The sequence below is a fragment of the Armigeres subalbatus genome, chromosome 2 (genome assembly GCF_024139115.2).
Source record: "Armigeres subalbatus isolate Guangzhou_Male chromosome 2, GZ_Asu_2, whole genome shotgun sequence".
Classification (NCBI taxonomy): domain Eukaryota; kingdom Metazoa; phylum Arthropoda; class Insecta; order Diptera; family Culicidae; genus Armigeres; species Armigeres subalbatus.
Genome location: NC_085140.1, coordinates 322,982,575 through 322,998,620, shown reverse-complemented (window position 1 = coordinate 322,998,620; position 16,046 = coordinate 322,982,575). Strand labels below are relative to the sequence as shown.

The 16,046-nt window shown below is 39.2% G+C and overlaps 1 protein-coding gene across 11 annotated transcripts in view; it reads left to right on the top strand.

The window, feature by feature from the left end:
• LOC134212682 (AF4/FMR2 family member lilli) overlaps positions 1 to 16,046 on the top strand; it is a 319,987-nt gene that overhangs the window by 45,415 nt on the left and 258,526 nt on the right. For 7 of the 11 annotated variants that reach the window (XM_062690748.1, XM_062690747.1, XM_062690740.1 and 4 more), the window contains one exon: positions 678 to 1,776. In XM_062690748.1, coding sequence (XP_062546732.1) covers positions 1,550 to 1,776 — 227 coding nt within the window. In that variant the 5' untranslated portion in view covers positions 678 to 1,549. The remainder of the gene's footprint in view (positions 1 to 677; positions 1,777 to 16,046) is intronic. The other 4 variants (XM_062690745.1, XM_062690743.1, XM_062690746.1 and 1 more) reach the window with 3 other exon arrangements.

Here is a 16,046-nt window from a genome sequence, read left to right as displayed (position 1 = left end):
TTCTACCCATGCCCATCTGTCGAGGATGTCATGTTCCTTCGTATTATTTTCCATTTTGGGCTGTTTGGTCGATTTGCAAGTATCCTCCTTTCTCATTAGAGCAGCGAAGATGATGGTGTAGTCTCCCAAATTTGAGCATCATCAGCAGGTCACATGATACTGGGGATGACTGACGTCTGTGTTTGCTTGTGGTGTGCAGTCAGTCTGTGGTGAATGGTATGGTCAGAAAGAAAAAAATGGATGTCACTATAAAATTGAATTCGCACAAAATGAACCGTATTTTATTTGAAATCATAATAGGTAAATTAGTCGTGCTATTGAGAAATGTAGACAATCTAATTTAAGTTGTTTTATTATTGAAAAATCACAATGTCTTGTATCCAGAAGGGTGGTATCAATTAAAATTTAAAATACTCATAGACTCAACCATTCTTTAAATCGCACTTGTTCCGTTAAGGTACTTTTATCGCCACTTAACAAAACGATGACTTTTTACACATTTTTCCCCAACTCGTTCGCTGTCCCAGCGACGACAACTTGTCGCTCAAAAGCCCTCAAAATAAGCACTTCGCTATCGTCATCATCATCATCGTCACCTACGCACTGCACACAAACTAGGGCGTACTCGGTTCTCACCTCGTTATTTTCTTTCCTTTCTTTCGCCCGTCCCATTTCAGAATGCAACCTGCCGCAACTAGTGCCCACGATTAACCCAGCCGCGACGCTTCGCGACCCCCACCCAAGATGCAACAAGCTGCGCCACCCGGCCTGCACTACTGGTGTCCGCAGTACACGAGCGCGACCACGAACGGGTTACAGCAACTGCCCATCGCACCCCCACAGCTGCAGCAGCATCCTCAACAATTGGTAGCGCCATCTTCCTGTGACCACTACTACTGCCACGGGCAGCAACAGCTGAGGTGGTGGCGGTCATCGTCCAGACGCGGGTGAAACGTACTCCTGCAGTTGTCATTATTATTGGTTGTTGTTGTTTCTTCTTTTTTTCACGCTCGTTTGCGGGCAGTTTTTGTTTTCATAAAACTAGTTCAGATTTTTGCCTGCCGTTGACGGGTGCAGTGTAGGCAGGCAGTCATCTCGAGGCAATCCATTTGGGTAGTGAAGCGAAAGAAATGTAGGAAGAAAACGAAGAAATTGTATGCACTAAGGAAATTTATGCCAAACTGCTTTCGGTTGTAGGAAAATATTGAACCGGTCCGGGGATGGTGTAATCCCTTGTCGGTGAAGCATAATAGATAGATAGCAGAGTGGCAGAAGCTGGTTCTGGTTGGTTGGTGCAGCAGATTCACTGCCGCAACCAAGTCTGTTAAGTTACAGAGCAAACAATCAAACTTCCAGTGGGAAACAAGCCGTGCTGTGCTGCCTCAGTGTTAGTGCAAGTGCTTATATGTAGTGAATAAGGAGAAATAGTGAAATTGTGAAGGTAGGAAGCGAAGAAGAAGAAGCAAAAGAAAATAAAAAAAGGCATGTTGATAATCAAGTACGGAGAGACTCACTTTCCGCCGCTGTAATATGTAGTGCATGATGAGCAATGAAAAGTAGCAACAACAAGAAGAGTAGTAGCAGCAGCAGCAGCTTCCGGAATCTGCACTCGTTCAGCTCGATAGCAGCCTCGGCGACCGGAACGTTCGGTTTGGCCTCGGCGGGATCGGGACTGTCGTCTTCGTCGTCGTTGTCATCCTTGTCCTCACCGTCGCTGCTGTCGACGGGAGGAGGAGGGGTTGGTGATTTGGATATGAAAAAATCGCAGAAACCAAGGTAAGTGAAATGTTAAGATAGATACGGGGGGAGGGGTCTGATCTGAACGGTGCGCAATAGAAGAGGGGTTTTGTTTGATCGGATGGATGAGGATATTGATTTCACTGTTTGAGATGGGGTGAACCGGGGTCTTGTGGTAGCGTTTGGTTTCTCATAATAAGCTGTGGTAGTATACTATGTTCTATCGCCTTTTGCAAATTATTGGCAATTGGTGTTTTGTTACTTGGTATCATACCAGTTCTAAAATGTAAATAACGAGTTCATGCTTCAAAAACGTTGCTGTTAAATAAAGTATACTATTGGAAATATGAAGCTGAAGCTATGATAAAAATAAGAGATATTACCTGTACGAAGTTCTATTTAATTTCTTTCAAATTGAATACAGTATCATACAAAGAATGCAGCCTTACATACACGTATTTTAACTCCCGGCATTATTCTGTTTGAAGTAAGCACTACATCAAACAATGGATCAGCATAAGGCCCACCAATATTTTTTTGCGGTGGAAACTCGAAAACAACAATATTTGCCGAAAAATGTCTGACAGTTGATTTTTAAAAAAAATCCCTGGGAATCTGCTTTTTTAGTGGAGTGATCAGTTTGTAATTGACTTCAAATCCCATCTTCCAATTCCATAAATGACGTCTTGTGGGCTTTTGAAATCATTGGCCTTGTCAGGAAGTCTTCCTGGACAATTCGCATTCGATTTTTTTTCACTCCTTTATTGAAGGACATCGATAAAAAGCCTTCGAGCATTTTTTAGGCTCCCTCCGAATTTTTCGAAATCTGAATAGCGTCACACTTAACAAGTGGCGTTCTGATCCTTTCCTTAAAGAAAGGTCGAAAAATAATAGGATTTCTGTCAAATTGGCAAATTTTGGCGAGGAGTTAACGGATAAGGCCTCAACTGCAACTTCAACCCTTCAGGGGCAAACATTACCACCGGAGAACAGCGCATCAGTAGGACCACAGCAGAACATCATAACACGGCTAACTTCAAACAGGAGCCCTAAAGGAACCAGGGGAATGCGTAGTCGATAATTATCTTCAACCGTGCATTCGTTTTTATTACTTTACTTTTACGCAAAATTTTAAAGTGTTAGGATTAAATAGTTTTAGTTAAATTACAACAAATGGCGATGCCCTTGGTTGGCACGCAGGGCGGCCCCTCTGGCCGACCCTCTCTTATATACAGCACTGCTAAATCACCATCGGCGGGACCCAAGGTTGGCCCGCAAAGGGAACTCCTCCAGTTCCCTTTCATCCCTGTGTTGAACTTAATCCTAGAATTAAAAAAGTTAAAAAAAAAGTCTTCCTGGAATCCTGGTTGCAATGACAAACAGACATAATCCCAATGGATCAACTGGTTTTTCTTCCAGTCGAAATCCTTCGATTTCGTCAGCTGTGTGGACCAATTGGCAACTTATGCTGACTTTGACTTTGTAACTTAACTTGACGTTTGAAACCTCACAGGAAGCCATTTACAATCCAATCAACTCTACTTTTAATTAATATAGAGCTGATTGGGATTTATATAAAACGTTATTATTGACGAAGATCTTCAGCAACTGACCCGTCTCAAAAATGTGAGGCGAAGGCAATGTAAAAGAACTCGCGATTCCGCTTCGAAATTTATTAGGCGAGATTTTCAAAATAATATTAAAAAACGTTTCGCCAATCAACTTTGAAAATAATGTTTTAAAGTTGGATCCCAGTTCGAAATCCTTTTGGACTTTATCGAAAATTAAAAAAAAACCTCGAAAGCCAATTTCAGCTCTTAAAGAGGGAAATAAAATTTTATTAACAAATGGATTCGAAGACATTTTCAATCAAGAGAATGTTTTTGACCCTTCGTTTGGAACTAGTTTTGATGAAGTGAGATCTATCACCAAAAAAAATAAAAATATGAAAGTCCCGGATGATGAAGTTATTTTCTACATGCTTATCATCTGAGTGCTCTATATCCTTTTTGGTTAACTTATTTAACAAATGTTTTCAATTGGCATACTTCCCAGATAAATGAAAAAAAAAAACGCCAAAGTTGTTCCAAATTTGAAGCCGGACAAAAATACAGCTGTGGCTTCTAGTTATCGCCCAATCAGTTTGCTTTCTTAAAATAAGTAAACTTTTTGAAAAGACTATTTTAACTAGAATGATGGTTCATATTAATGACAATTCTATTTTTTTCTGATAAGCAATTTAGTTTTCGCCATGGGCATTAAACCACTCAGTTATTCAGAGTTACGAATTCAATTCGACTCAACAAATCTGAAGGATATTCGACTGGACTTGCTCTTCTTGATATAGAGAAAGCATTTGACAGTGCTTAATATAAAGGTTTGATTTGATTGTAAAATTGATGAATTTTAATTTTCCTCTGTACAAAATTATTTATCTTGATCGCTCACTGCAAGTAAACTATCAAAATTCGAAATCTTATAGATTTCTAGCAGACATATTGTCACTTTGAATGGGATTCCAATTGATTGGTCTAGCGAAGTCAAATATTTAGGATTTATGCTAGATTAAAAATTAACTTTTAAAAAACACATTGAAAGTATTCAAGCCTAATGAAACAAATATATCAAGTGTCTATATCCACTTATAAATACTTAGAATATCAAAACTTTGTCTTAAGAACAAATTTTTGAACTACAAACATTGTTTTTAGATCAGCCATGTTGTATGCTGTGCCAATATGGACTAGTTGCTGCAATACCAGAAAAAAGTTGCCTCCCTGGTATAGCACCAATGAACTTTATAGAATTTCCAATATTAAAACACTGCAACAATTGTTCAATCATTTTTCTTCCACTTTTAGCATAACTATTAAGCCTTAAGGCTAATGAGACACCGAGAGCGAGTAATGGCGCTTAAACCTAGGTCTGTATGTACAATGATGTACATAAGTATTCGTCATGTTTTCATAGTAATCTATCTGAATTTATGCGAATACTTATGCCCATCAGTGTATAAGCCAGGGCACTAGACTAAAAACTGTGTCCCATCCCAAGATGTCGAGGACCCATGGAGTGTACATTAATCTTCTTAGCAAAGTCACTCCCAACGATCCGTCAATCATCTTTCCCCCTGAATGTGAAACGGTTGGTACGGCTGTCCCCGTTTCTTCCTTTCGTAGATTCAAAACTCTTCGTTGATCATGTTATTTATTACTAAATAATCTGATTGCCGGGGAGTTCTGGATTTTCTCCCAAATTCAAGCCTGCACGGTGGGCCTGGCCGTTTTAATGCTTGTGTCATATTTATGATATGCTGCAAATATTAATGCAGACAAGAAAATGCTCGGGAACACAACCGACATTTCCAGGATGCTTTTCAATACTGGCTGTGCATGTGCTAAGACAAGACAAGACTAGTAAGCCTAAAGGCCTATATCGAGTAAATATTATCAGGGCCAATACTGTCTCCTGGGTTAAAAGTAACGAATATGTAAATCTCGTTTTTGAAGATCGCGAGGGGCCGTCTATAGTAAACTGATACCTACATAAACCTGTAGTTAGATAAGATTAGGAAGTATACACATACACTGCCGCTAATCGCAAGTCGTCCATTCCTATTCAGATAAGGTTTGTTGGGAGTGCTGATGTTAACGGTCAATTTGTTTTACGTATTGCCTCATGAACGGTAAAAACGAGACTTAGATTATTGTCCAAAAGTGAGCTGCTTGACGGATTCTGTTTATTTTACACTTTTAATAGATTACGAGAAGGTCGATACAGATAATTATTTTAATGTGGAATCAAAATCTGCCTTATTTGTATGCCACCAATTTTAGAAAATGACACTAAAATATATTATTGTTGTTTAGTTTACATCTTATCAAGAGACGCACACACTCACTAGTGCTCGGCATTTTATTTTTATTTTTTTCAGCGAGATCCGCACAGCCAAGCGTTTGGGTCGTTAATTTCTGCTGATATTCCTTATTCCAGCTAAACAAATTGTTTGTTTGTTGCGGCACTCAGAGGAGCCTGCGTACGTCAATTATGACGTTAACTGAGACTAGCACTACCAAGATCGATGAAAAAATCTCCTTGCAAGCTATGCTGGAAAATATGGCGCCGCCGTGAAACGCCAATTGCAAAACTGGTCGACTGCGAGCGCCTCTACAAGCAGAATTGCGCATAATTAATTAATTGGTTGCGTCTGTATGTCTGTGCTTTTTAACGCAGGAAAGGTCCACAAGCCCAGCTCTTGTTAATTTTTGCACGTCTTGAACTATTCTTTGGAACCTGGGTCCCTCAGAGAAGTGACAATTATTGAAAGTTAGATTCAGTAACGCTCCTTCGGACGTACTAATCAATACTTTTTTTGAAAGACAATTTTAGGGAAATTCATGAATTGTCATCATGTCATGGATTTTTTTTTCTTCTTATAACGACGTTGGTCATCTCCTCGCAGTCAATTCAGGATTGAGAGAAGAAAAGGAAACACTCTACTAGCAGGCCTGGTAGCGAGTCACTTTTTAGTGACTTGGTCACTATGTTGAGTCTAGTCACTAAAAAGTCATTATTGGCATATAAAAGTAACTAAAGTCACTATTTTTCGGAAAATGGTCACTAAAGTCATTATTTTTGTATTGCCTGTTGTAAAAAAGTTCAAAATATAAATCATTTGTACCAATTATTATCAACCAACTCAAATGTGAATCTCGTAGCAATATATTAAATATGAGAAATATGCACCAAAGAAGTTCCAAGTGTGTTGTGAAAACCGTGAGGTTATTTCCGATTCATGTCAACTATGATCTTTTTCTTCAAGAATGGAAATTGTTGAAATGCGAAGGGCCAGTAAAGAGTACAGAACTGAAAAGTATTGAAACCAGGACCTTTTGGTAAGCGTTAATACCCTCCGGTGACGAAGACAGTGAACAGCCTCTGTTTCATCACATGACAAAGATGTTTGAAGTACATTATTAAAGTACATTATAATTGTTAAATCCGCCATGCGACCCTTCGAGATAAAGTCTCGATAAAAAAATGTAGAGCAAGTTATTTCAGAAGTAATTCTGGCACAAGCCACTAAATTCTATAGTTTTTGATTGAAATTATTTCAGAAATATCACATTTTTATAAAAAGATTCCGTTTATCAACAATTAAGAATAGATACCCAAAAAATAGTGTGGAGGTGAATGAATTGGTCGATTTTTTTTAATCTGAAATAAAACTAAAAATAAATTATATTTAAAAGATTTTTTTACTCGAGATTATTTGACCATACAGTTTTAATTAACTTTAATACTAAAGTCTGCCACTTAGAAATTGAAGTTTATTACAATTTCCAGATTTCTGATAAGAGACCATTGTTTTATTGGATTTTCAAACTTTTCCTTAGAATACCACGTCGAGCCCAAAATCTCTAAAACTTCGCTTAAATTTGTTATTAAACCATATTTTAATAACAGGTAAAATCTTTTTTTCTTAATTTCTTCATTTTTTTCATTATTTTATATTTCTCAAACAAATGGTCCTGCCTTGAGCTTGAGCTTGATTGACTGCTCGTAGTTGCTACTCCATTATGACCAGATCAGCTGTTCTTGCACAAGGAACCAACAGATGTTTGCTTGGGACTAGCTCACATCTTCAATGTACAAGTACTGGTGATCAGAGCATGAAATAATCACCTTCACGAAGCAACTTCGGACCGAATATTGACAAACGTCGCATGACTATTCAAAACATAGAATGACTTACTCAGTTTTCTTCTTCACATATTCATTCATTTGATTGATACTGAGAATGGTCACTGCGTTTAAAGAAAACATAATTGGCCTGGATTATGTTGACTTTTGGCACTAAAATTTCCCCTCAGTTTAACGTCGGGGTCAGATCTATGTGAGTAATTGTTGAAATCATCATTCATGTGTTTAGTTTTACAGTAATTTATTAGTTTACAAAATCTAAATAAATATTCACTGACTGATAATTGATCGGAAATTGTCAATGTTCAGCCGAATATGAATATGTACGAAATGAGAATGACAAAGAAGGCCGATGGGCTTCACCAAAAATCTTCGATTATTTTAAGCTCTGCTGGTGATCTCATTTATTAGGTTATACTGGCGCCTGCCACGTCAGAATGCAAGTCAATGTAGGGAATGGGGAGGAAATGATGATGCAATCAGTCGCCCAGTGCAAGCCGAATATACCTCTGCACTTGCCACGAGTTCATGCGGAATTTTTTGGCATTTTTAGGTTAGGTTCGAGAGGCAGAGGTCCGTCTTGGTTAACGAACTGCCAATGTGATAGATAGGAGAAAGCAACTGATGGAATTTCTAATTGGATGTTTGGAAACGTGCTTTATAGTTCATTTCCAATTCTAGCAGATTACAGTTAGAATATTCAAGTTGAAGGTATAGGAATTTAGATGGAAACGGTATGGAAGTCCATTTCCAGTTCTAGCGATTGCTAGATCATTAGAAATATAGAGAAAGATACAAAGTAGAAGAATGGAACGGACCTGGGATTGAACCCACGACCTCCTGCGTATGAGGCAGAAGCAGTAGCCATATGACTACCAAGCCCGCTTCTATTTCTCAAACAAATGGTCCTGCCAAAGATTTATAAGCTTTGTGAGTCCAAATAGTCCAATCAATTAGATCATTTTAAATCAAACTTTGGCTGTTTATCCAATCATGGTTTGAACCATTTTGAAATCAGTCGAAGCTACCAGCTCATTGGCAGGAAATGAACCTGGGGGAGGAGTTTATGTCCAACGCCACTGTACCGTAACATTGCTAATGCAACTTATAGCTCTATATTCGGTTCAAAACTTCATACAAAAGTCACTATTTGGTCACTATTTCTGCAATTGAAAGTCACTATTTGGTCACTTTTTCGTCATCGTCGGTCACTAAAGTCATCACTACCAGCCCTGTACTAGACTTTACAACATTGTTACCAGAAATCAGGGAATCCTTTAAAGATGATGGGCTAGATACAGAAAAAGTGCAACATACAAAACTACCAACAATTAATCCTAGGTTGGATATTTTTGAAACTCTCAGGGAATAAATAAACACATATTAGCTATGTTTTTGCAAAGTTGATTTATTCAACCTCTTCTCCTAAGATCAATGGCCGCACTTTGGACTTGAAGCTATCCATCAAAACCCGTGCTAAACTTGCGCCATCTTTCTTACACACTTGCATGTACTCTTTTAATAGCCCAGATTTTTTTTCCATCGGGCGAAATTCTGGCGAGTTTGGTGGATTAGCCTTCTTCGGTACAAAAACAACATCGTTGGCTTCGTTCGTACCACTTCGTCACCGTCACTGCTTACGGTAATATACGCAAAACAAAACAAGACTACGTTCGAAGTACGATTCTTAGTCCAGTCTAGAAGGTTTCGCGTAATGGCACGATGCCAGATCCGATTTGTCGATTGTAATCTTCCAGAACAAGCAAGACTTGTCGGTAAAAAAGTACAGGTTGGGGATCTGCTTGGCGTGCGCTTTATGTTTAATTGTACGTATCGTCGTCCATTACAATGCATTTCGGCTGCACCAAAAACTCGCGGTACAGTTTCTTAGCGCGTTTTCTGTTATCAGTTCAGTTAGACGCCTTCCTACCCTTGAAGACATGAAGTCCGGTCTGCTTCATTGTCTGTTGAAAGAACCAGAGAGAAGATTTCAGCGTTCCGAAACGAATGTCTAGGACTACGCTTGAAGTAATCCCTCATCTTCCTTATGTTCACAGGGTCATCATCTTCGCTTTTCTTTAGCTGCCAGCTCGCCGCAGGGCTCTTTGAACATTCTAACCACATGGAATAACGGGTGGCAACTAAAAATTGGAATGGAAAGAATGGCTCGGGATAAAAAATACAAAGAAGTACAGTTCAATCTGATGTGCGTTATACAAAGAGTTGTCCTTAGTCTTCAAACTTAGACTAATGAATATTGGTAGGGGGAATGACGGCTTTGGCAGGTTTTGGATTATGCTCAAATTTGGCCTAAACATTCTTTGCATATCAAAGAATATTGTGGCCAAATTTCATTAAATTTAGTCGACAAAAACCCCCCTGACAATAACAGAACAAAACCTGCCAAAGCCGTCTTTTCCCCTATATGGTTCGTGGTTCGCCGGGCGGCGCAGTTTAGTCTTGCTGGTATAACATGACCGCTGTACGGTTCTACCACATCGATTTTCGGAATGCTGCGTCTGATCCTGATTATGAGTTGCTTCGTGGCTATGGCCTTACAATCACCTTTGTATACAATAGAGCTGAATAGACCAAATAATGCTATGGCAGTTTTCGAAACATTTTTCACGCTTAAAATGTTCGAGCGTGTACTTTTTCCATGATCTTTGTTTGCTTGAAAAATTTACAATGCACGCCGCAGTATTTCTCGTTTCTACGGCTTTTTGGGAAAAATGTTGGAGTGAACGACAATTCTAAGGACTTTTAAGGATTTTAAGGATTCATTCACGATCGTTCAAAAATTACATCCATCGTTTTTCGGCATTTTCAACCCCCCTCCCCCCCTCTTGTCACAAACTGTCACAAATCATTGACTCCCCCCTCCCCCTGTACGTACGTGTGTCATTTTTGTTTTGGCGATTATTTTGGTTTTTCTTTTTCGTACACTATTTTTACAATAACATAATGAGTTATGTCCCTTAAGGCTGCCTTACACCTCGGGAAAATTTTCCGTCGGAATTTGGTTCCCGTGCATTTTAAAGGGAGCCGGGATTTTTATTTTCCGTGCCCAAATTCCGAAAATATCGCATATGCAAAAATACATGGGTAAAAAAATCCGCGGAACAAATTCCCGAGGTGTGAGGCTACCTTTACTAACAGTTTGAATACGTTTTTAAAATGCAAGTTGTTTCTAAAATGCTTTCAGTATTTTTTATTGTGGATGGACGTCACATAAGACGTACCCCCCTCCCTCGCCCTGTCACAAACTGTCACAAAACTCTAACCCCCCTCCCCCCTCAAACCTTGGACGTAATTTTTGAACGGCCCCTTAAAGTCATATTTCTGTGAAAGCATTATTATTCTGAAAGAAAAGTTTTGAAGTCATTCCAATTTTTTAGTTGCCACCCGTTATAATCTGTTTATTTTTCACGGCCGCACCCATATTTTATGTAAAAGCATTTCTTGTTTGGAAGCCATCTCAATAATCACTGACAGATTGTGACGATTGTGTAAACATTACACTTTGAACTAGTTTTACTCAAATGAATTTTTACCATTGCGAAGAAAAGTCAAGTAAGTCAAAGCGAATAAATACTCCTCTCGAACGACGTTATATCTGTTCAAAAACAAAGACGAATGTTTCAATTAAATTCAAAGCTCATTGTCAACGAGTTTCACTTGCCAAGAGGTAACACAATTCATAGCGCACTATTTTTTTTTCATTGCTCTGCTCTACAAATATTTTTTTATCTACTTTGCGACATATAATAATATAACAGCCGCGCACAATGGATACGTTTTTGATAGTTTTCCCATGGAAAAAACTGCCCAAACATACACAAGCGTATCCATTATGAGTGGCTTTGAAGCGCTGCTTTATTCTGCGATGCAAAAATTTCTTTCTTTCACTTCGTGACTTTCTCAAATTGAAGTTTCAACGTACAAAGCGATAACACGATCCGTCGTACACTAAATTATTTGCTCTGATCGGCGATACAAAAGCTTTTGTTTCTTTTTACTTCGCAACTTTCGCAACTTTTTCGAATGCTGGCCCTGACAACTAATCAATAACACGATCCGTCGCGTAATCTGTTTGAAAGCGCTTATTTTTATAACAAAATTAGGAATGAAAATTTCACCTTTTTTGCTTTTACCATTTCGTACGGAGCGTTCTTTGCTTATGGAACCACTCCACCCAATTTTGGCCCTTCATACAGGAGTTTGATGAAATACAAACAATAATATAAACAGGTGGCCCTTCATACAGGAGTTTAATGAAATACAAACAATAATATAAACAAATATGACCAGTGCTATAGGCAGGTGCCTTGCTATACTGCCTGTAACCGCATAGTTGTCCCATCTTTGCTGGGTTTCCTATTCATATGGGGCAGTTATGCGATTACAAGCAGTACAATAGAATTAGTATCATCATCATCATTATCGAAAAGATTTAACGAATATCGTTTTGGGTACGTTTTTCTATGAAAAGAAACAATAGATGTTTCATTCTGATTAACCGAAAGGCCGTATTGACGATACCAGCCCTCAACAACCTAAAGAGCGTTTTGCGTCAGGTCGAATAAAGTAGGGGAAAGTTAGAAGACTTGATCCCCCAGTTTTACCGAGAACCAGAGTAGTTTTGCTCTAGAGCGTATGTTTTAGTATAGATCCTCTAGTAGACGAATGATCGTTATGTTGTGAGTTATTCTGTGGATTGACAACCGTATCGATTGTGCAGGACGGTTTGTTTGTTTTGACTTTCCTAAAAAAAATATTTAGTGGCCACGCAAAATTTGCACTTCTCCTAACAATTAACAAATTTATAATTTTTTCACAACACAAAGCCAAGTCTGGTCAAAATGTCAACATTCGATCACAATTTTAGAATCTTTGGAATTCAAGTTTTTGCATCAATTTGGGCACACTCGATTCCTCATCTGTCAGCCATACAAAGATTTGGGAAAAAAAATATAAATTTGTTCTCAGGCGGCTATATTTGTGTAGATTTGACAAATTTGATAAAGCGTTGGATCGAAAAAATATTTATTGAGTATTATATCATAGAAAAGGTATCAAATCACTATTTTAGCGTAGCATTAGCAATGTTACGGTGTAATTGGTATATTGGACACTAGTGATACTCATGTTTTACTTTTGAGATCCTTATCTAGAATGCTATCAGAAATCAAGAAGAGGAGTGGTCCTTGATTCCAGTCTTAAACAAAAATAACAAAAGCATGAGGATTACTACTCCTGGCCACGCCCATCTTCACTGTTACTAGTAAGGAAGTGTTGATGTGGTACTTACTTAAGGAGATACCACCGACTTATCTACACCCTCATAAATACCACGGAGTTGGATAATGAGGAAGGCGTTCGTTTGGTCAGGATTTGCCTGTAGCTAGCAATGTAACCGTGGTAGATCTTACCCCGTAACACACCATGTAAAGGTGTCTACCCAGCGTTACGGGTCTATCAAATCACTATTTTGGGCAGATAATCGACAATGCTAGATAATCGTCGTCAAATCCATAGTAAGGAAAATCGTCGTTAGGGGTCGAAGATTTTGTGACAGTACTTGTTCTAAATATGCGAAAACGCGTGAGTCATCCCTTATTAAGTAAACCCAATAGCCTATCTGCAACGAGATTGCACAAAAGTGGAGATAATACTCATTAGGGGTATCCGCAGGCACTTAATTTCCTTATTGATACTTGACGTAATGTCGATTAAAGATTTCGATTTGGTGAATCCATTTGGTTGTTATATTAGGTAGCTCATGACATCGGAAGATACATTGTCAAAAGCACCCTCAATATCCAAGAAAGCACCCAAGCATGATTGCTCGTAAGCGAATGCTTAGACAACTTTATGTAGAAGAGTCACAGAGTCACTGATGGGCCTAAAACTCTTTATTTCTTTATACGAAGCACGTCTAAGCCCAAGACTCAAAACTACATGAAAAGACATCAGGAACATCCAAAGATTCTATATCGACACTCGACATTAAAGCTGATGCCGTACTAGGAGAGAAGAGGCGCGATTAGAAGAGTTTAGAGAGCAGCGAAGCGTCCGCGTGCAAGTTTCTTCAACGAGCGATGTATGAAAAACGCTTATACCTGGCATAGTGAAAGCGATGAGAAGAGGCGAGAAGCGATCGCCAAAGAGGTGAAGCAGTTCGTAAAGTGCTTTGCCGCGCGAGATCGTAAAGGAATACTTGACTGAATATGGAATACTCGCTTAACTTTTCACAAGGACCTAAGTAACATTTTTTTCATGAATTAATTTGAATAGCGCAATCAACAGAAAACCATGAAAGCTTTTGATTGCAGTACTCAAAATACACCCGATTCTGTTTTTACACGGATTATGTTTTACACGGCCGTGTAAAAAAAATCCTATACAAAATTTTTGCACAGTTGCTCCATTTTGCATGATTCGTCGAGAAATCATCAAACTTTTTTTACACGGATTTTCAAATTTTGAACTGAAAACTTTTTTTACACGGAACGCATCCTTCAAATCAAATGCGATTCGATAAAAAAACCCAAAAATACACAAATCAGCTCCTAATAATTCAGCCGAAAATTATATAAAAGTTCATTTAATCATCATGCAATGTTCTGTGAAATTGTTCTGTAGCATACCAACTGCCGTTTTTGCATTTCTGAGGTCAATCGAGCAATCAGAACCAATTTCCAGGTCGAATGAGTGACGGAGGTGTATTTTCCTATACATTTAGGCTGAAATCCCCATACAAACTTCAAATCAAATGCGCCAGCTTATGCAACAAGCGATTGAGCTGAAATTTTCAGAGATTGATTTTCTCACCCAAAGACACAATTCTGGGGGGTGCCCCGTGGAATTAGATAACATTTTTTTCTCCCCATAGTAATCTGGGCCAGTCTACTATGTATGTTTGTATGTGGTGATAATCAATCACTCACAGCATAAAATCGGTTATCAATTGCAATATTCTATAAATCTCCCCAACACTCTTCTGGTTTTGTACTAAATGTGCTTGGAGAAGCAAAATATTCTCCATCTGACGAATCTTTGTTTTTACACTTGTATTTGTTGCTATATCAACACTCTGAAAAACGCTTTCAGTATGCCATGGATCGCTTTGATCGCCGCTTCACTTCGCTTTGCTTATCTCCAACCTTTTCGCTTCGCTTCTCTTCGCTCCCAGTATGTCGTCAGCCTAAATCTTCTTCATCAGAAGAAGTGTAGTCGCCATTTGGCTTGTGAATTTCGCCAACTTGGAAATCCCTGGATCTCGCAAAAGCTTCATTCAAATTTGAAACATTTGCACGAAGGGTTTCCCAGCCGGATCGTTCAGCAGATCCTAGAGCCTTCTTCAAGGTTTTCCGAGTCAACTTGAAAGACCCCTTCCTGCTGAATGGCGTCTGTTTCAACTCCTTCTGCGTTGCTTCCTGAACTAAAATATTATCTCCGATGGCCAAGTCCACGTGTTTTTCAATATGTACACCCGATTCTTTTTTTACACGGGGGATGCGTGCCGTGTGAAAAAAATCCGTGTAAAAATAATCCGTGTTATTTCGAGAAACCGTGTAAAAAAATCCGTGCTATTTCGAGAAACCGTGCAAAAAAAATCAGTGTGAAAATAATCCGTGTAAAAAAAGAATCGGGTGTACTTGTAATGTTAGGAATATAATCAGGAATCAACCATCACCAATATAGAAAAGAAAAAGATTTTATATTTAGGTTGCGAAAGTGCTCAATCCACAAAATAATAAGTGACATTTATTGATTATGGCTCCGACGATGACCATACCTGGAGTCATGAACCTGGTGCTATGACCGGTACACTTTCTGTAACCAACCAAGACTTCATCTTTTATTGAAAGCAATCACACCATTGCCATTGCGAATCTCGACCAATAACACGAAAATTATCCGATTCATTGACCGCACTTCCGAAGAACACAATCGTGCCGACAAATTTGCGCCCTCACGCCGCTGTAGAGCGAGATCTTCCAGTTACGATACCGATATTAACTCTCACCATTCCGCTCTAAACCCCACCTCTTCGTTACATTTTGCGACGCACCGAACCCATACGCTCGGGCCCGGCCAGTAGTAGCCGGGCGTTATTTCACAAACGATAAATAATTTTACAGTTTGGCTGGCTAAATGATGGTGGCGGCGCGGCGGCAGCGTCGGCATTCCATTGTGTGCTCCATCAAGACCGATCGACCACAGCGCGTGGATGAGGGGTTGCCGGTTGGATTGGAGCACCAGTGCTGTTCCGTCCCGTCGCATCCACCGCCCAGTCTCTTGTCTGTCTGTCTTGGTGAAATTGTTTTGCTCCTCACGGTGGTGGACGAAAAAGAAACAAAAATGAAAGTGAGTAGGTATCTATCTACCTCCTCGGCCATCATCATCATCCACAGTCACAGACCACAGTGCAGCAGTGCTAACGATCTGGCGTCTGTCATTTGCAACCTTCGCCGCCGTATAGAGAACCATGATGGAGCGAATGTATTAGTATTATAGTGCAAACCTATTAAGTCCAAGCAGTCAGTGTGTGGATTCAAACATTTTCTGATCTGCGGCAAATGATCACGCGGAGTCACACG